Source organism: Pyxicephalus adspersus, chromosome 2 (assembly GCF_032062135.1).
Source record: "Pyxicephalus adspersus chromosome 2, UCB_Pads_2.0, whole genome shotgun sequence".
NCBI classification, from domain to species: domain Eukaryota; kingdom Metazoa; phylum Chordata; class Amphibia; order Anura; family Pyxicephalidae; genus Pyxicephalus; species Pyxicephalus adspersus.
The window spans coordinates 26,474,740-26,496,611 of record NC_092859.1 but is presented as its reverse complement, the minus strand read 5'-3'; the positions used below and the strand labels follow the sequence as shown (position 1 = coordinate 26,496,611).

Genomic DNA, 21,872 nt, shown 5'->3' with positions numbered 1-21,872 from the left:
GTATTTCCCTCTGAGGCTGTAGGTGTAGTTTCATGGCTGTCTGTAGGTGTGATGGCTTCCATGAGTCACCATAAAATAATAATAGCACTGCGATTTCATCCTGTTGTATGTAGTCATTAACTTCATTTTAATTCTTGAGTAATTAATACCTTATTGAAGGTGAGAGATGGGATTGTGAAACAGCTACTAAGACATACCTGTGTCATCCCAGAAATATGGAAGTGCCCTTTAACCCGTTCAGGTCCTCCGGGGAGATCCACTTGCTGGAAACCTACATGCAGGAATGTGTGTAGGATTGTGCCTATAAATAAAAATCCCACATTTCCATCATTGGGCTTGATTTATTAAATCTCTCCAAGGCTGGAGAGGATCCACCTACATCACTAGACCTGGGCAATCCAGCAAACCTGGAATAGATCTGGTCCAGCATTCACAACATTTGCTAGCAAATTACTTTGAAGAAATCCATTCCAGGATTGCTGGATCACCCAGGTTTACTGATGAAAGTGTCTCCTCTCCAGCCTTGTAGAGCTTTAATAAATTGGGCCCATTGCATTTCATATAGGGAGTTGTAAGTGCTCCCCCTTGTGGCCATCTGTGTATCAGGCAGTACGGTCAGCAGCCCTGTCTAATACAGTTGTAGAATGACATCCAGTTTGCTTTGTATGTGATAAATAAAATTTTGCAAATAGTGTTGTAACCCTTTATATATATATTTTTGTCCAGTCCTATTCCTCTGATCTCTTCCAATTGCTTTCTACATGCACTCACTCCAGGGTCAGCTTGACATGCTTGCCCAGGACGAGCTTCCTTCGGGAAACCCAGTTCCAAGCAATGATGACGGTGAAGCATATAGAGAGGAATTGGCTAGCTATAAGTTATGGTGATGGTCCATGTCTGTACTATGTATGTGCACAGCCACTTGTAGGGAGACATGGCAGCTGCCAAATGGTTTTTAAAGGTGCACATTGCATGACCCCTACCTTTACCACCTGAATAACTCCAAACTGTCTGATGTCTCATACTGTGACACATGATGGTGAAACTGGAATCAGTATGGTTGCCCTGGAACTGGCACCTTGTGGTGTTTGCTGTGCCCCCTGACCCCGACCCCCCAGCCATGGCTGTACATTTAATTGGATCCATCTTTTAATCCCTGCTCCAGTTTCTCTAAATGGAGGAGGTTAGGACAGCCGGCTGCCCTGTATTTCTCATCATTTTCTGAGTATTTAGGTCAGTGGGTCTAATAGGGAGGGCGATTCATCAGCCATGGAGGGTTTTGTAATTTTACGTTTTTGTATAACAGAATATTGCCATTGTTGCTCTGTCCCCCCAGGCTGTCTGTATCTGCGTCACCGTCAATGTCACTTCAGCGTATGTGGATTTTCCAGATTGTCCTGCTGTATAATTGGCTGTGGATTAGGAATTGTGAAATGATCAGAATATTATTAGCCCCGACAGGGAATCAAATCAGGAAAATTCCAATCGTGGGGGTTCTACTTGGGGTTTACTGAAGCCAGGGGTATAAAGACCGGGGGTGCAAATTACTGGCAAAGATTGTCCAGGAGGAATTGGGGTCTCCCCTCCTTCTGTGTAACTGTCATTTGCAACCTTTATTTATTGTACAGTGCTGCATAATATGTTGGCGCTATATAAATGCAGATTATTAATATTAAAATTATTTTTCTACTGAATATTTATTTCTGTTCTGGGGACAGTAGTTTTACATTTCCTCATCACTTTCAAATCTCCCCATTTGGACATTGGAGGAAAAACCCCCGACACGTGCCGCATCATTTCCCATTCCATGCAAAGTGGGGAAAATGGGGGTGAAATGTTTGCGTGTGAGTTGGTTGGCTGACGGTGGGTGTTTGTCCAACTTACAGGAAGGAGGAGGGGAGCCCGAAGGAGACAAGCCTTGTGGTGGTTCCTTCAAACTGGGAGCCTTGGAACTGTGATGACTTTTGAGTTGTGGACTTTAGTCTGGCTGGGGAACCATTGTGACCAATCATGGATCAACTAACCTTCTTGTTACTTTGTAGAACATAAATTGTATCTGGTTGCTATGCGTTACAGCTTTTTGTCTCTGCCCCATTAAAAAAGATTTAATCCTTTTCAGCTGTACCAGGGAAGAAAAGTCTATTTACAGCCCGCTGATCTGTGATCTGCAGTGTATTATGCTTTCCAGTGGCCGACCCCCTGCAGGTCAGATGAGATTTGTGGAAAAGACTTAATCTCCTTGCAAAGCCGCACCGAGTCCGGCAATAACCGTCTGACTGTCGGGTCATCTTATCCGCTGGTGGAGAGCTTCTGTCTTCATGGCTTTCAAGTGCCAGACTGCCTAAAATCGATATTGAAGTGCTTAGTGGGTATTGCAGAGTTTACACAACTGTCTCATATTGGCAGGCACACCTGCTGTGCCCATTATGAGTCGTACTCATCTTCCATGTGCTGTGTGCACAAATTCTGTACCCATTTTATGATACCCATCACCCCTTCATTGCACTGAGTACCCATTTTATGAAGGGTACATACTATCCCTGTCCTGAGTGCCCAGGTCTGCTGTGCTCATGGTGCTCATTGCATGGTGGGTTGTCACAATCTCTGTGCTAAACTCTTGGCTCTACAAACCTTATGTGCACCTTTTGAGGGGCTCCCACTATCCCTGTGCAGATTTCTTGGTTCTCCACACCTGTGATGCCCATTTTGACGTCTCCTTCTCGTTCTTATACATAAGCTTCTGCTATGTCACTTGTATTGGGGACACTCTATGTATTTCATGGGAACAAATAAGAAGAACTCACTAGCTCTCTCATCAAATGTGTATGACATATTTATTTTGAAGACAAAGTCACAGTCCTCTAAATGCCAATGAGGGTCACCTATGGGTCCATTCACTAAAATGCCTTGAGGCAGAGACCCGGCATGATCCTAAAACATTGGCATGCATTTGGCTTGTGATGGTGTTGTCACAATAAATGGGAGTGCTGCTTATCATGGCAAGGTGCCATCCATTGTAATCCCTACAAACACCCACTAACAACTATTGGTCCACCACCATCAGAAGTGCAGCTCATTTTATATACAAGGTGTTCAGCGGATTCTTTCTAGTAGTTTTCCCACTCAATGGGGAACTGTTTGATCCGTCACCCAGCACAGTGATCCCCGTTCTATAGAAGCAGCCATATCAGATCAGTTGAGTTTTGCAGACTATGAAGTTCTTTGCACAATATTAAACCAGTGAAATTGCAGTCCACTTTAGGTTTTATTTCTGTCTGTGCCCTATTTATTTGTCCTGGTGACCATCCAACATTTGGGGAAGATCTTGTAATGGGAAAACCTGTTACAGCGCTGTGCATTGATGAAGTACCAACTTCTTGAAACTACTCAGAATGTTCTGTACAGTCTAAAATCGTCTCCCTCAATCGCCAACGCACAATGCCCCGTCTAACCTGTCAATGTGCCAAACTAAATGACACACTTTACAGACATGGCGTGGATAGTAAACACAGCTGTGGAATCAGGTCACTGCAGATTAAAGAAGATCGAAAACCCTATGAGCCATTACAGACCCATGGTTGTCTGCGGTGTTATCACAAAAGCTTAACTGTGGCCCCAGCCAGACCAATTCAAGTGAATGGCAGCGTCTGGGAGCGGTTTTGTGCCCGCAGTGGATTGCGACGCAGTTCTAGAATCTCCACCAGCCTCCAGTGATGGCTGCAGAGCACTGCATTGGACTGATTTACTGATAGGGACACTTCTGGAACTATAAAAGTATATATATATGTATATAAATGTATACAACTGAAAACAAAGTATATTTCCTGTACCACTTCCTCAATGGGTACACTGGCTTGCTGGCTTTGGGTGATGGTGTGTTACTGGATGTCAAAATATTTGCCAATATTTAGGTCATGGACATCACATGAACCTCAGAAGGGAATCAGGGTTTGTAATGGTGCCTGGTAATTGTTGAACCCTCCCTTGATCCTGGAATGTTTGGTGTATCATTTATTTATTTTATTAATATATTTATTATAATATCTATCATTTTTTATATATATATATATATATATATATATATATATATATTATCATGTATAATTATATATAATGAAGGCAAACTCTACACACATCTCATTTCCTAATTATATGTTTTGGGAAGAAAGGTGACCAAGTTATTTGTCACTAACTGCAGTGCAGAAAATTCAGGTCACCGCCCTGACTCTTATCTCTATGTGTAAATCTCAGGACTGCTGGACAAAAAATAGGCCTAACTAAAAAAAGCTAAATAATACTTTCATGTATTTCACATATGTACATTATTTTTCTAGAGTTAGCAATAAAGTGTAACTAAAGAAAAAAAAAAATCTTAAAATGTCTAAGATGCAATCCTTCCTCTTGCTGATCTAGAATGTGTTCAGTTTGGCCCCATAAATACTTGGCAATTTTTGCGGAGATCTGTAATTTCTGCAATGCCTGTGGCTACAATTTATGCTCCTTTCAAAAGAGTGTTTGTAGCCACCCCATTGTGCTGTACAGAGCTGGGACTACCAGTGTAATCACTCCCATCCATGATACACAAAGCAAGGAATCATGGGACATGTAGTTTTTTTAAATTGTTGCTTTGCTGTCCTCTTGTGTTCATCCAGGTGTAGCAAAAAGCATCAGTACCCTCTACATAAATCAAATGAATAAACCAACACTTATAAGAAAACATGTATTACTCATATATGTGTGCTTGTTGCCCTTTATTAATTCTTAATGTGAGGACAGTGATTTTTGATCTTCTTGAAGCTTACAGATGTATATTCTTTGATGCCTCCTTCTCTATTTAGGTTGCTGATAAATTTTTCTTGTTGCAGATACCCTAATTATGGAGCCCAGCCAATGCTTGGCAGTGTCCAGCATTCTGGGTCCGAAGCCAAGGTCGGTTACCTCCAGGTCCTTCAGTCCGCACATGTTGGAGTATTCCCGCAAGAGGAGGATCAGTGAGACCGAGTAAGAAAAATGCTAAAAGTTATAATACACTGTATTCCCTGTAGCTGTGTCTTTGTTGTAATACATTTTTTTTTGTCATACAAACTTTGTAGTCAACATTTTCTTGTTTGTTTTGCTACTGTAGGTAAAAAAGTTCAGATTATGTTTGTAATTTGTCTAGTTTGTAATGTGACTTTAAAAGTTTGTTGTTCTTGCAACCAAAAAAAACATTGACATTGTAATGATAAAGTGATGATAGTTTTTCCAGCCTGGAGTTGTGGAACCTTATGGTTATTACTCCCCTGCCAAAAAAGTTCTGCAACCGCACCTTTAATGTCTGTTTATTGATTTCAGAGTTTGGGGCGGTTGAGCACTGAATGACATCGGTGCGGCTTGGGGAAAAAACGACATTCCCTGTATTATTTGCAGCCATCAGGCTGACTTTTTTTTCCTGATAACGATGATAAAGAAGAGAAGTCATACAAGTTAAAGATCAGACATGACCCCCTTTGCAGTTCTGGGACCTCTCTGTAGACTGCTGAGGTTACTGCATTGTGTGTGGGGTGTACAGACCTAAGTCAGAACTACCCTTGTATCTCGTTTTCAGGGTCTGGCGGTAATTGATTCAGTATAAATAAAATAGGTTTTATTGTATGTGTTTTGTTTTTTGCAATGACTTATTCTCCACCAATACTTTGTACGAATTCTTTGGTTCTGTATGATAATTGCATACCAGGTCACTATGCTGTGTGTAATGATTGTGTTATTTACCCTCCACAGAGTCTCAGAAGGGAACGATGCTACTGACCTGCAGAGCAAGTAAAAATCCTTTATTTACTTTATTTATTACATCTAAATGGTTTGATATCCCCCACCTGATGTAAGGTGGCCCCCCATGACTCTCCACTTACAAATTTAGGAAACACTAACTTGATCTTCAGAGTGTGGATTGTTTTAAAAATCTTGGCCACTCGAGAGCTCCATTTCAATATTGCAGTTACAAACATTTTAATAAAAAATACAAAGAAAAAAAACGTAATTCTGCAGAACCATAAACCTGCAAAGGAAAACAAAAAAACAAAACCTTTTTATTGTCCAATAGGAAAATTATCCTTCCTCATTATTGGGCAATTATTATTATTATTACACGGTATTTATATAGCGCCATCATATTACACAGCGCTGTGTAATAGGCCCTCAAAGGGGCTCACAATCTAATGTCCTTACCATAGTCATTTGTCACTTATACAGTCTGAGGCCAATTTTAGACGGAAGCCAATTAACCTAACTGAATGTTTTTGGGATGTGGGAGGAAACGCACACAGACACGGGGAGAACCTGCAAACTCCATGCAGACATTGTCCTGGCCGAGATTCAAACTTGGGACCTAACGCTGCAAAGGCCAGAGTGCTAACCCCTTAGCCACAATGTAATCCCCAGATTAAAAATCTACAGTATTCATTTTTTATTAAATGACAATCTTTTGCTATATTTTGTGTATTATTACTGTGTCCCTTACAGGGAGGCTCACAGTCAGACGGAGAAGCGGCGGAGGGATAAAATGAACACATTGATCGAGGAGTTGTCCGCCATGATTCCACAGTGTGACCCTTTACCCCGCAAGCTTGATAAGCTAACTGTCCTACGGATGGCTGTGCAGCATCTGAAATCTCTGAAAGGTAAGTACCGGCTTTCTTACAGACTTATAGTAAAGCCTTATGTCCGCTAAAATGTTTCTGCACCCAAAATTAGCACTACGGGATCATTGGCTGTCCATTAGTGCTGGTGACCTCCTGAGCACTGGGTTTGATGATTGCCATGCTTTATGTGATCACTGTATAGGCTGGAGGCATCACTGAAAAATCTGTCCATGCAGACATGTCAAATGACCTAAATGTAAGATTGTTATATCTGTACCTGCTGAACTATTATTGGATTTCTGCATCCACTTTCAATACATTCCAGCTGTGGCAGATATGGGATTTCTAGGAATAATTATGTTTTTATACTACTTGGCACAAGCACGGTAGACTGGAGAACAATCTGGAGCAGTGCTAATCCTTCGTTGATGTAATCTTGCTATGGTGCCGGTGACACGGACTCCTCGTAACTAAAACCCTCTTCATCTGTTCTCAGTTTTGACAATTCTTTTCTGGGTCCTGAGAGATTGCCAAGTCCGACCTTTTCACTGCTGGCTGGTGAGGAAGTGGAAGGAATGTTCGGAATTGATTGTTATGGCTTGAGAGCAGCTGTGCAGGAATTTCATTATTATTTGAAATGATGTCATTGACAGACGTCCTTCACCGAACAGCTAAATGGGGAGCTTTGAGATGTAAACTCACCGCTCACTTTATTAGGTACACCTATTCAACTGCTTGTTAATGCAAGTATCTGATCAGCCAATCACATGTCAGCTTTTAGGCATGTATACTTTGTCAAGATGACCTGCTGTAATGGTGTATCTTTGGTGGCAGCCGGACCGGTCAGAATATTTCAGTAATTGCTGATGTGCTAGCAATTTTTCACACAACCATCTCCAGGGTTTACAAAGAATGGTCCAAAAAAGGGGGCTAAATCTCTGAATGAAAATGCTTTGTTGATTCCAGAGGTCAGAGGAGAATGCTCAGACTTGTTTAAACTGATAGGAAGGCAACAGCAACTCAAATAACTTGTCACAACCGAAGGATGCAGAAGAGAATCTCCCAATGCACAGCACATTGAACCTTGAAGCAGATGGGCTACAGTGGCAGAATATCATACCTGGGGCTACAGTGCTCACAGGTACTCCAGTATTGAAGAAGAAAACATTGGAAAACTGATGCCTGGTCTTGGAAAACCTCTATTTCTGCTGCAAAATTTGAAAAGCATGGATCCATCCTATCTTGTATCAACAGTTTAGGCTAGTGGCAATGGTTTAATGATGAGTGGGGGATAATTTCTTGGCATTTTTTGAGCCTTTTATTACGAACTGAATCATTTAAATACCACAGCCTACCTTAGTATTGTTGTTGATTATGCCCTTGGTTTATGACCTCAGTTTACTTTCTTCTGATGGCTACTTCCAGCAGGATAAGGTGCCATGTAAGAAAGCTCGAAATATCTCAAACTGTTTTTGAACATGACGAGTGTCCTGCAGTCAAATGCTGTCAATGTGCCAAACTAAATGACACACTTTACAGACATGGCGTGGATAGTAAACACAGCTGTGGAATCAGGTCACTGCAGATTAAAGAAGATCGAAAACCCTATGAGCCATTACAGACCCATGGTTGTCTGCGGTGTTATCACAAAAGCTTAACTGTGGCCCCAGCCAGACCAATTCAAGTGAATGGCAGCGTCTGGGAGCGGTTTTGTGCCCGCAGTGGATTGCGACGCAGTTCTAGAATCTCCACCAGCCTCCAGTGATGGCTGCACAGCACTACATTGGACTGATTTACTGATAGGGACACTTCTGGAACTATAAAAGTATATATATATGTATATAAATGTATACAACTGAAAACAAAGTATATTTCCTGTACCACTTCCTCAATGGGTACACTGGCTTGCTGGCTTTGGGTGATGGTGTGTTACTGGATGTCAAAATATTTGCCAATATTTAGGTCATGGACATCACATGAACCTCAGAAGGGAATCAGGGTTTGTAATGGTGCCTGGTAATTGTTGAACCCTCCCTTGATCCTGGAATGTTTGGTGTATCATTTATTTATTTTATTAATATATTTATTATAATATCTATCATTTTTTATATATATATATATATATATATATATATATATATATTATCATGTATAATTATATATAATGAAGGCAAACTCTACACACATCTCATTTCCTAATTATATGTTTTGGGAAGAAAGGTGACCAAGTTATTTGTCACTAACTGCAGTGCAGAAAATTCAGGTCACCGCCCTGACTCTTATCTCTATGTGTAAATCTCAGGACTGCTGGACAAAAAATAGGCCTAACTAAAAAAAGCTAAATAATACTTTCATGTATTTCACATATGTACATTATTTTTCTAGAGTTAGCAATAAAGTGTAACTAAAGAAAAAAAAAAATCTTAAAATGTCTAAGATGCAATCCTTCCTCTTGCTGATCTAGAATGTGTTCAGTTTGGCCCCATAAATACTTGGCAATTTTTGCGGAGATCTGTAATTTCTGCAATGCCTGTGGCTACAATTTATGCTCCTTTCAAAAGAGTGTTTGTAGCCACCCCATTGTGCTGTACAGAGCTGGGACTACCAGTGTAATCACTCCCATCCATGATACACAAAGCAAGGAATCATGGGACATGTAGTTTTTTTAAATTGTTGCTTTGCTGTCCTCTTGTGTTCATCCAGGTGTAGCAAAAAGCATCAGTACCCTCTACATAAATCAAATGAATAAACCAACACTTATAAGAAAACATGTATTACTCATATATGTGTGCTTGTTGCCCTTTATTAATTCTTAATGTGAGGACAGTGATTTTTGATCTTCTTGAAGCTTACAGATGTATATTCTTTGATGCCTCCTTCTCTATTTAGGTTGCTGATAAATTTTTCTTGTTGCAGATACCCTAATTATGGAGCCCAGCCAATGCTTGGCAGTGTCCAGCATTCTGGGTCCGAAGCCAAGGTCGGTTACCTCCAGGTCCTTCAGTCCGCACATGTTGGAGTATTCCCGCAAGAGGAGGATCAGTGAGACCGAGTAAGAAAAATGCTAAAAGTTATAATACACTGTATTCCCTGTAGCTGTGTCTTTGTTGTAATACATTTTTTTTTGTCATACAAACTTTGTAGTCAACATTTTCTTGTTTGTTTTGCTACTGTAGGTAAAAAAGTTCAGATTATGTTTGTAATTTGTCTAGTTTGTAATGTGACTTTAAAAGTTTGTTGTTCTTGCAACCAAAAAAAACATTGACATTGTAATGATAAAGTGATGATAGTTTTTCCAGCCTGGAGTTGTGGAACCTTATGGTTATTACTCCCCTGCCAAAAAAGTTCTGCAACCGCACCTTTAATGTCTGTTTATTGATTTCAGAGTTTGGGGCGGTTGAGCACTGAATGACATCGGTGCGGCTTGGGGAAAAAACGACATTCCCTGTATTATTTGCAGCCATCAGGCTGACTTTTTTTTCCTGATAACGATGATAAAGAAGAGAAGTCATACAAGTTAAAGATCAGACATGACCCCCTTTGCAGTTCTGGGACCTCTCTGTAGACTGCTGAGGTTACTGCATTGTGTGTGGGGTGTACAGACCTAAGTCAGAACTACCCTTGTATCTCGTTTTCAGGGTCTGGCGGTAATTGATTCAGTATAAATAAAATAGGTTTTATTGTATGTGTTTTGTTTTTTGCAATGACTTATTCTCCACCAATACTTTGTACGAATTCTTTGGTTCTGTATGATAATTGCATACCAGGTCACTATGCTGTGTGTAATGATTGTGTTATTTACCCTCCACAGAGTCTCAGAAGGGAACGATGCTACTGACCTGCAGAGCAAGTAAAAATCCTTTATTTACTTTATTTATTACATCTAAATGGTTTGATATCCCCCACCTGATGTAAGGTGGCCCCCCATGACTCTCCACTTACAAATTTAGGAAACACTAACTTGATCTTCAGATTGTGGATTGTTTTAAAAATCTTGGCCACTCGAGAGCTCCATTTCAATATTGCAGTTACAAACATTTTAATAAAAAATACAAAGAAAAAAAACGTAATTCTGCAGAACCATAAACCTGCAAAGGAAAACAAAAAAACAAAACCTTTTTATTGTCCAATAGGAAAATTATCCTTCCTCATTATTGGGCAATTATTATTATTATTACACGGTATTTATATAGCGCCATCATATTACACAGCGCTGTGTAATAGGCCCTCAAAGGGGCTCACAATCTAATGTCCTTACCATAGTCATTTGTCACTTATACAGTCTGAGGCCAATTTTAGACGGAAGCCAATTAACCTAACTGAATGTTTTTGGGATGTGGGAGGAAACGCACACAGACACGGGGAGAACCTGCAAACTCCATGCAGACATTGTCCTGGCCGAGATTCAAACTTGGGACCTAACGCTGCAAAGGCCAGAGTGCTAACCCCTTAGCCACAATGTAATCCCCAGATTAAAAATCTACAGTATTCATTTTTTATTAAATGACAATCTTTTGCTATATTTTGTGTATTATTACTGTGTCCCTTACAGGGAGGCTCACAGTCAGACGGAGAAGCGGCGGAGGGATAAAATGAACACATTGATCGAGGAGTTGTCCGCCATGATTCCACAGTGTGACCCTTTACCCCGCAAGCTTGATAAGCTAACTGTCCTACGGATGGCTGTGCAGCATCTGAAATCTCTGAAAGGTAAGTACCGGCTTTCTTACAGACTTATAGTAAAGCCTTATGTCCGCTAAAATGTTTCTGCACCCAAAATTAGCACTACGGGATCATTGGCTGTCCATTAGTGCTGGTGACCTCCTGAGCACTGGGTTTGATGATTGCCATGCTTTATGTGATCACTGTATAGGCTGGAGGCATCACTGAAAAATCTGTCCATGCAGACATGTCAAATGACCTAAATGTAAGATTGTTATATCTGTACCTGCTGAACTATTATTGGATTTCTGCATCCACTTTCAATACATTCCAGCTGTGGCAGATATGGGATTTCTAGGAATAATTATGTTTTTATACTACTTGGCACAAGCACGGTAGACTGGAGAACAATCTGGAGCAGTGCTAATCCTTCGTTGATGTAATCTTGCTATGGTGCCGGTGACACGGACTCCTCGTAACTAAAACCCTCTTCATCTGTTCTCAGTTTTGACAATTCTTTTCTGGGTCCTGAGAGATTGCCAAGTCCGACCTTTTCACTGCTGGCTGGTGAGGAAGTGGAAGGAATGTTCGGAATTGATTGTTATGGCTTGAAAGCAGCTGTTCAGGAATTTCATTATTATTTGAAATGATGTCATTGACAGACGTCCTTCACCGAACAGCTAAATGGGGAGCTTTGAGATGTAAACTCACCACTCACTTTATTAGGTACACCTATTCAACTGCTTGTTAATGCAAGTATCTGATCAGCCAATCACATGTCAGCTTTTAGGCATGTATACTTTGTCAAGATGACCTGCTGTAATGACGTATCGTTGGTGGCAGGCGGACCGGTCAGAATATTTCAGTAATTGCTGATGTGCTAGCAATTTTTCACACAACCATCTCCAGGGTTTACAAAGAATGGTCCAAAAAAGGGGGCTAAATCTCTGAATGAAAATGCTTTGTTGATTCCAGAGGTCAGAGGAGAATGCTCAGACTTGTTTAAACTGATAGGAAGGCAACAGCAACTCAAATAACTTGTCACAACCGAAGGATGCAGAAGAGAATCTCCCAATGCACAGCACATTGAACCTTGAAGCAGATGGGCTACAGTGGCAGAATATCATACCTGGGGCTACAGTGCTCACAGGTACTCCAGTATTGAAGAAGAAAACATTGGAAAACTGATGCCTGGTCTTGGAAAACCTCAATTTCTGCTGCAAAATTTGAAAAGCATGGATCCATCCTATCTTGTATCAACAGTTTAGGCTAGTGGCAATGGTTTAATGATGAGTGGGGGATAATTTCTTGGCATTTTTTGAGCCTTTTATTACGAACTGAATCATTTAAATACCACAGCCTACCTTAGTATTGTTGTTGATTATGCCCTTGGTTTATGACCTCAGTTTACTTTCTTCTGATGGCTACTTCCAGCAGGATAAGGTGCCATGTAAGAAAGCTCGAAATATCTCAAACTGTTTTTGAACATGACGAGTGTCCTGCAGTCAAATGCCCCCCCACAGTCACCAGATCTCAATCCAATACAGCAACATTGGAATAAGGAGAAACCAGAGATTTGCATCATAGCGGTCATCTGATAAATCTGTGTCAATATGAAGCTCAATATGGTTTATTCTATGCCATGAAGAATTACTGTTGTTCTGAAGGCAAAAAAGGGGGCGTCTATCCTGGTACCTAATAGTTAAAAGCAGTTTTATACAAACATTTTTACTGATTTTGTGGAGATGTGTTGCAATGCAAATGGATTTCATTTTCATTGTAATATGCCTTATGATACAGCTGCTTGTAAAAGTTTTACTATTTCCAGTATGTTTTCATATTTATTGTCATACAACATTGACTCACTGTGGATTTTTGTTCATCAGGTTTATTTTTGTCTTCTTTATTTCTTTGGCATCACATCATGTCAAAGTAGAAACAGATTTCTGCAAAGTGATTTGAAGCTGAAGTTTAATGTGCTTTACATTTTGCCTTCCCTGGTTTCTTCCCCCTCTTCCTGCAACCTGTTTGTCATAGGTGGTTGTCAGATGAAAGGAAGGTTGGGTTTGTATTCAGATTGTCCCAGGTAATACCCATATGTGATGCTGAGTCTCCATTACTAAAAGAACAGCAATCCATTAATGATAGGGGAAAGCCAGGGACAGTCAGACTGGGCAAAGGATGCTGCAGCTTCTAATGCACACTGTAAAAAATGTACAATGTGTGCAATTGTACAAGACCTAAGATATGGCTGTTTTTTTAGTGGGGTTGGGGTGCATTTTCTTTGCCCTTCTGTCCTATAGATACAAGAGGAAGTAAGAATAAATCTCACCAAAGTGTGGGGACTATCTTCCTAGATAGTTGTCATCACAACTAGTGCCCTAGTAGTGGCACAAATAAAAATGTTTTGGCTGGAGATTTAGGGGATCCCCTGGCTGCCATCATCCAATCATGTGTACATGTAACATTAAATAAAAAGACTTTCTATTTTCTATATGTAGGTGCCTTAGAATTGGGTTAGTGACAACTTTAGTATATTAGAAATAATTGGAGTACTTATGGGTTTGGTATGTTAAATCGTTGCCAGTTTACCAGACAATATTCCAGACAATTGTTCTATTCTGTAAATACATGACAAAACTTTCTGCTATTGCCAGTTACCCCCTCCTGTGATGTGGTTGTACTACGTAACTTTCTCTGCGTTGTTCCGGATTTCAGAACAAGCTATTGCTGAGTTACAAATTGCTGTTAAAGTATACATAAACTCTAGCTGATTTACACTTAATGTATGAACCAATTCTGAAATTATTTCTCATCTTTTTTTATTATCTTTTGTTGCATGTTAATGGTGCTAATACCCTTCAGCTTCTTTGCAGCCAATTCCTACCCACATGCACCGCAGTAATGGCTGCATGGCATTTACCAGGAAGTAAAGAGTAGGAAAGACAGGAGGGTTTTTTTTAGGTATTCGAAGTAACTATAAAGTAAATATCAGATTATTGCCAAGCCTTGTTAAGTATGATTCAAGAGAGAGGATAAAGAAGTGAGTAGGCTATTAAGGCAAAATAAAATACAAACATTTAATGATCAAAAACATAGAACTACTAATCTAAGAAATAATCAAACCATAGACATGAATAAGACAAAATACAGTGTTTACACTTGTGAAAGGGGATACAAAATTCTAAGCCTATCTTAGGTTCCTGACACGTTTCGCCAATAAGGCTTCCTCAAGGGATTGTTGAGATCACAGAAATGAGGAACAATAACAATAGATTGTGTAATTACTATGCTTTAAAACCAAAAAGGAGGTACCAAGGAAATATCTTTTCCTTTATATTCCTATCCTTCCTTTATATTTCCTTGGTACTTCCTTTTTTGGTTTTAAAGCACAGTAATTACACCATCTATTGTTATTGTTCCCTATTTCTGTGATCTCAAAAATTCCTGATGAAGCCTTATTAGCGAAACGCGTTGGGTATCTGAGATAAGCTTAGAATGTTTGATCACGTTTCACAAGTGTAAACACTGTATTTTGTCCTATTCATGTGTATGATTTGATTATTTCTTAGATTAGTAGTTCTGTGTTAACAATAGGACCGCTATAATTTTTGATCATTAAATGTTCGTATTTTATTTTGCCTTAAAAGCCTACTCACTTCTCTATCCTCTCTCTTGAATCGTTTATCAGGATGAGTTTCCTGAAAGTGACAACAGTGGACCATGCTTGTGTTGAAGTGGCCACTGCTGCGGAAGCAGATTGAGTGACTGCAGGAGCCCAATGGGAAATGGGAATGAATCGCTGTCACCCTATAAAGGGAAGCTTAAAATGACCATTATGTCAGGGTACCAGGTATTAATAATGAACATTGATAAGATATCTCCTGGATTGTAAACTCTTCAGGACTGGGTCCTTTACTCCTCCTCTGTCACTCTCTGTATCAGTCTTTCATTTGCAACCCCTATTTAGCGCTGTGTAATATATTGGCACTATATAAATCCTGTTTATTATTAATAATAATAATAATAATAATAATAATAATAGTAATAATAATAGTAATAATAATATTAATAATTGAAAATCAGTTTTTATATACATCTATTGTGAACTAGGTGCAGTACAACCTATAAAACTCCAGATCTGGACAAAACTATTTTTCTGTAAATTTGCATTAATCCTCTTTCTATTCCGATGTCTACAAGAGATGGGGTCCCTGTTCACTGAAAAGAGCCTGGGGCCCCTGTGCAGCTGCACACTCTGCACCTCCATATGTCTGCAGAGTAAATTTGTGTTTGAGCTTCTACAAGGTTCTGATTGCTGCCTGTGACCCTATTGGGGATATTCCACTTACTTCCAGTGTGGTCACTGCAAGCGAGGGGACACTTCTACAACAGGGGCAATGTATTGTTGTGCAGTCCTTGCTAAAGAAATGAATATATCTTCCCTCGTGTTACCTTTATCTAGTCAATGTCTTCATTGTGTCAGGGGAGGAGAGGTTACCCTGACAGTTGTCTGATGAACTTCAGACAAATACTCATAATTGAAATACATATATGAAGTGTTTTACCTGCCAGTGGATTTGTAATCTAATTCAGCTAGAGTTATGATCCAAGCACCCCAGCCAGACAGAAGAGCCAACTCGTGGACATAGGAAATCCTTGTGCTTTCCCCTAATAGACCCACCCGACAGATCCAAAGGAGAGTGTGTGTGACCAGTATAAACTTATTGTAACTGGGGGATTTCTACCTTTCTGTTTGTTGTATCTAACCTGTTCTTTATTCCAGGTTCCAGCAACTCATTCGCAGAGGAGAGTTACAAGCCATCGTTCCTGCACCAGGATGAGCTCAGTCGGTTGATCCTAAAGGTTGGTAACAAGAACAAACTATGTAGGTGAAAGCATTTTAATGACACCCACCATGCAAGTGGGACACTTTTCCATATTTAATTTGGCAATAGGTGAAGTTATTGAGGCATATGAGTGGGCCATATAGTGCAAAGTGGGTCAAGGTGCTGTAGAATGTCCTTACACAAGCTTGCTAAAATCTAGATCTCTTTTGGCCTTGGAACGTTGTGCATTCTTATACAGTGCATTAATTTGCCTTGTCTTGTTTAGCCTCTTGGAGCAGGGCAAGAAACCCTGTGTGAACTATAATTTTACATTTTACGTTATTTTATAGTTAAAATATTTTGTAATAATTTGAGTTGATTATTGATAATAGTTTGTTACACACTTTACATGAGGATACAGTGCCATCTACTGGTGTGACCCAATCATAAACCAAGATTTTTTTTCAAGGTTTATATTTTCAAGTAAAATCTTGATTAATACTTCAATATTTAATGCATATCTAAACCCCAGAACTCAGCTTTAATATAATATAGCATCAGTGCTTGGATGCGATATCTGCATTTGTTTTCAAATTTTAAGACCAAGTGCAAGTACAGAACATGCCTGGTAATACTGCTGGAATTCCGGTGTCCTTGTCTCCTGTGAACTGGAATCTAACAATGTTGTCAGCCTTTCGACTCATCTTTAAACTACGTGACACTTCCATGTCATAAACATGATGAACTGGAGGTGCCAGTTATCTAAATCAGGGGAGCAGCCCAGAGTAACAACTATTCTCCATCATAGATACAAAACAGTGAGTAAGTGTTGTCAATCTTGAACAGGAAGTGTTACTGGCAGGATCACCAAATAAAAATAAACAACATAAAGCCTTAAAGGACTATAAGCAATATATTACAACTTTAAGCATTATTTAAATACAAGAAGTTTGATGGTGGAAGCCTCCTTAAAATATTTTCCTTGTGGACAGAAGCTGAAGCCAATTCAGTTTAATTTCCCTTTCTCCCATTTTCATCCCCCATCTAATAAACCCTGTTTGATTTTCAGGCAGCAGACGGCTTCCTGTTTGTGGTGGGATGCGACAGAGGAAAAATCCTATTTGTGTCTGAATCCGTCTCAAAGACTCTGAAGTACAGCCAGGTACGTGATTCTTTCAGCCCCGAGCTGCCACATCCCCTGACCTCGATTCCTCCGCTGCAGATCCCAATGCAAATCCATCCTCTGGGAAATTGTCACAGTAACCCAGAAATACAAGTGGATTTGTGAAAGCCTGGCCTAGTTTACCTCCATACGAGAGGTGCGGGTCATTGTGGGGGCATTGTTCTCTGCGGGGAGCTCTTCATTCAGCAAATCAATAGCAAGATGGGAGTAATTATCGAAGAATTAAAGTCACATGCGGCTGGGACACATCACGGCATTAATAGGTCACGCAACATGTAACAATCACTGATCTTATATGATACACGGGCTAGTAATATTAGTAGTTATGATTCACACTTAGAAACTTTAAATGTATCCAAAAGTTTTGTTTAAGTGAACCTGTCATTGAAATTCTCATATAAAATGGATCGGCAATTCACATCATTATTTTCAGTTAACAAACTACCCATTAAAAAAGAAATAGGCTGCTTCCAAACTTTCTCATAAAGCCTAAAGTCTGGACAGAAATCACAAACTTTATGACTATTATGTGTGGCCAATCTAACTGTCCCTGTCTGGTAAACTTTGCAATATTTAAAAACACTATTATAAAAAAAGTACAGGTAGTCCCTGAGTTAAGGACATCTGACATACAGACGTCTCCTAGATATTAATGGGACTCATTCTGTGCAGGACAGAGGCTTGATTGGGGGGAGGGGGCAGTTTAAATGACTTTCAGAAGAAATCTTTTGCTAAATACAGCTGAGACTGAACTTTTCTGCAACATCTAGTAACTATTTAATGACCAAGACAAACTCTGCACTTGTTTCTTTTTGCATATCAAACCACAGCTTGCTCAGGAAGTTAAGCTAAACTCAAGATTGTTTAGGCTTCATAATGTTTTTTGCTTTGTTTGTGATTTACTCACAGTGAGGGGTTTATACAGTAACAAACATCTGTTCTAATTGCATTTATTTAAATATTGTACCTGTTCAGACGTGCATACAAATTCAACTTAAAAACAAACCTACAGTTCCTATCTCGTATGTAACCTGGGGACTACCTGTATTCACATTTTATTTTTTTTAATTATTTTCATCTAAAAAAAATTGACTGTTCAGAAATCCTGAACCACAGTACAGATATTTGGCTTTTGGTCTAGTTTCCACTTATTTACTTGAATTTATTGTTCTGCTGCAGACTTCTGCAGCTTGAAAACGCCTTGAAGGTCTAGGAAGTTGGTATTTAATAATATTATTCTGTTATCATAATATTTTTCTGTTTAGTTTAACCTAGGGCCTTAATTAAAGTAGTGGAGAGATGCCTAGAGATGAGCTTTAAATTTTACATGTTTTTTTGCATTTTTTACATATAAACCATCTTCAATTCCAAAATATGATAAAGGATTCTTATAGCACTATGGGTTATCTAAAGAGCACAGAAGGGGGCTCGCTTTGCAGCTCCCTTTGTCTGATTGAAGCCTCCTGATAAACTGGTCTGATAAAGCTGGAATTACAGCTGTGATGACTTCTTCCAGAACAGCTGATATTAGTGAATTGCTCTGTGTGCAGCATTTGCAACTTAACCTTCAACACCCAATCTTTACCCCTAAGATGTTGAAAATGATCCCTTAACTCCTAAATCCCAGACTTGCCCTGTTGGCAGGTGAACTAAATTCCACAGGTCCCGTCTGGTACTGCTTTGGGAAAACTGTGGTGATGTGACATTTTAAAGCAGGAATTTATAGTAACTAATGGACCGCTGACCTTAGCAAGTTTTGTTGCTAAGAATGTTTGATTTGCGGTGTGTGTCTCAGCGGAAAGTTTTAGTTCAGTTGCCGAATAGCTAACATTTTGCAGTGTTGGAAGTATTGAGGAATCGCCAAGTTTTTATCTATTTATCTTTTTTTATTATTATTTATTTATTTATCTTCTCATGTGATTCAGTGCAGTAGCTGATGCTAAAGGCAAGGCAATGAGTTGTGACATTTACAGCAGCTACATTGTATTCTATGTATTATATATAACAATGTCCACACTTGCACACTTAGCCAGCTGCTTGGATTTTTGCACTGGTTCTCAAAGAACCAACATTTGCACATTAGTCTCTGGAATATAAAGAAAGGATTGGAGGTTATGTTATTGCTTATATCTGTCTGTCATTTGCAACCCCTATGTATTGTGTAGAGCAGCGTGATATCTTAGTGTTTTATCAATACAATTTATTATTAATAATAATGTATATAATATAATAATAATAAGCAGATTCTCTAACAATGTGATTAGATGCCTTTCACACATAGATTGTTCAATGTTAATTTCCCAACATCCATATGCTAACACCATGCATTGTCCTCTATCATTCGTCTTCTACTTTTCAGGCTGACCTGATAGGACAAAGTCTGTTCGACTATCTGCATCCCAAGGATGTTGCCAAAGTAAAGGAACAACTCTCCTCAGATATCACCCCACGGGAAAAACTAATCGATGCCAAAAGTAAGTGAATGGTTTCCTGCAGCTTACGCACTTTTCATTTCCCACATCTGTGATTAGCTTGGGAGAGTCACATGACCATATACAAAGGACACGGTGATGGTGCAAAACACTTTTGGATACTAACTGCTATCTGTAAAATGCGTTTTCCAGATTCCTTTGTCCTCTGTATATTTCGTCTGTATTTTTCCTTCTGTGCCTGACTCTTTGCTAGACATACATTAGGCTACTTTCTCTCTACGGTATTGTCGATATTTGGGTCAACTTATAAGTTGATCCTTTGCAATATACTACATTTATTCAATGTACCATTCAGTTGTTCTGATCCATATTGAAAAAAATGTCTTTTAAGAAATGGATCTGCCTAAGAATTGGCCTTGACCTTCTTTTGCCCTTCTTTTATTATTAAAATAAAGCACTTTTTCTGATCAATTTTTGATTTGACATTTTTCATTTATTCCTATTGATCAAAAACATTGCATAGTGCATGGCTAGCATGGGAGCCACACTTTGTTCAAATTTTTATATTTTTTGACCTTGGGGCTATGAAAAATGCCCAATGTAATTGATGCTTTGTGGAAATCTTTTTCCTGAGAAATATCTTCCAAAAAGAAAACAAACAATTTTTGTTTAAAAATTTTCACTCACTTTTAAGTATAATACCGTCTGCCTGCGGACTCCTCATCTGTCGCTCCCTGCTATAATAAAATTAAATGTCTTTCCTCATTAATGCAGACGTCATCTTTTGAACTGACACAGTCTTATTAAACTGTTTTGAAAGCTGGTTTGCAAGTGCACACACACTTTCAGGCTGGCTCTTCCCGCCTCCACTGTGGGTCCCGACGGTCGTTCTTTTGCCGCATGAGGATCGGCCGGGTGTCCAACAAGGAGACGGAGGAATACCTTTCCGGAGCCAAGAAAAAAGGTAGGTCTTGTGTTGCTATAATAAAGAGATTCTTCTCGCATTCAGGTTTAAAATATATTGAGACCCAAAACTGAAGAAGGTGAGGTTAGAGGGCTGATTTAATAAAGATCTCCAAGACTGGTGAACATAGACTATAATGGGAGAACCTGGGTGATCCAGCAAACTTAGAATAGATTGAAAGCGTTTGTCAACTAATAGCAAATGATTTTAAAAATCTATTCCAGGTGTGTTGGAATATCTAGGTTCTCCCATTTTAGTCTAATCTTTTCCAGTCTTGGAGAGCCTAAATATATCGGTCACAAAGGTCCTGATTTATTAAAGCTCTCCAGGTAATATAAGAGGATCCTGTGGAATGCCTTGCCTCAAGTTAGAATACTGACTGACCACTATTCCATGAATTAATTCTATTATATAAATATGAGTTAAGTAATACTTGGGCTCAATTACTAATCAACAACCAATAAGTAACCAAAATCCAACTTATTAATGCAAGCAGAGAATGCTGCAGAACTCTCCACTCCAAATTTTTTTTATTTAATCAGCACTAGTTGAAAAATATTGCGACCCATTTATCATCTATCAAATGACATTGTAATTGGTCTTGTTTTCTGCATTACCCTAAAGTACCACACGATGGCGCCGTTCTTCCATATACCCTCATTGGTTTGGGCACCTTATTGCAATCCCAGTGCACTTATTAGCAGTGACATGAAACCAGTGTTTCCCCTCTAGCTGACCCCTTCCCTTTAGAATGGTATTTCAGGGCTTCACAAATCCTCCATTCTGGCCATGGTCTGGCTGTGTGCTTGTTCCAGGTGACCAGTTAGACTGATGAGGACCAGTGTCTGAGGATTAATGCAGGAACAAAGTGGTAGTGTTTTCTGCCTGGTGGAAGGTTACTTTAGACTTTTGCTGGTATTAGCATTGAATTTCTCATAGGAGAATAAATTTGTACAGCCGTGTATAAGGCAATCAGAGAATAACTCAAAGTTATTACAAACTTAGTTGGAATAGACTTTACCAAGTTTAATTCATCACTTCAAGCTTCACACAACCCAATAATATTTTTCTACTTTCCTCAGTGCAAAGGGTTAATATTATGGCTAGCGGATGAAGCTCTTAGGATTATTCTTACTTTTCCCCCTACTCTCACACCTTCTTTGCTAGACCAGTCCTGAGTCA

At 39.3% G+C, this 21,872-nt stretch overlaps 1 protein-coding gene across 1 annotated transcript in view; it reads left to right on the top strand.

Moving 5' to 3' along the window:
• The window catches only part of BMAL2 (basic helix-loop-helix ARNT like 2), a 31,941-nt gene extending 11,100 nt beyond the window's left edge, over window positions 1-20,841 (top strand). Inside the window, exons 2-11 of the mRNA XM_072398955.1 lie at window positions 4,866-5,001; window positions 5,761-5,799; window positions 6,502-6,659; window positions 9,525-9,672; window positions 10,432-10,470; window positions 11,173-11,330; window positions 16,069-16,148; window positions 17,181-17,273; window positions 19,654-19,768; window positions 20,547-20,841. Coding sequence (XP_072255056.1) covers window positions 4,866-5,001; window positions 5,761-5,799; window positions 6,502-6,659; window positions 9,525-9,672; window positions 10,432-10,470; window positions 11,173-11,330; window positions 16,069-16,148; window positions 17,181-17,273; window positions 19,654-19,768; window positions 20,547-20,764 — 1,184 coding nt within the window. The 3' untranslated portion in view covers window positions 20,765-20,841. The remainder of the gene's footprint in view (window positions 1-4,865; window positions 5,002-5,760; window positions 5,800-6,501; window positions 6,660-9,524; window positions 9,673-10,431; window positions 10,471-11,172; window positions 11,331-16,068; window positions 16,149-17,180; window positions 17,274-19,653; window positions 19,769-20,546) is intronic.
• Window positions 20,842-21,872: the final 1,031 nt, after the last annotated feature.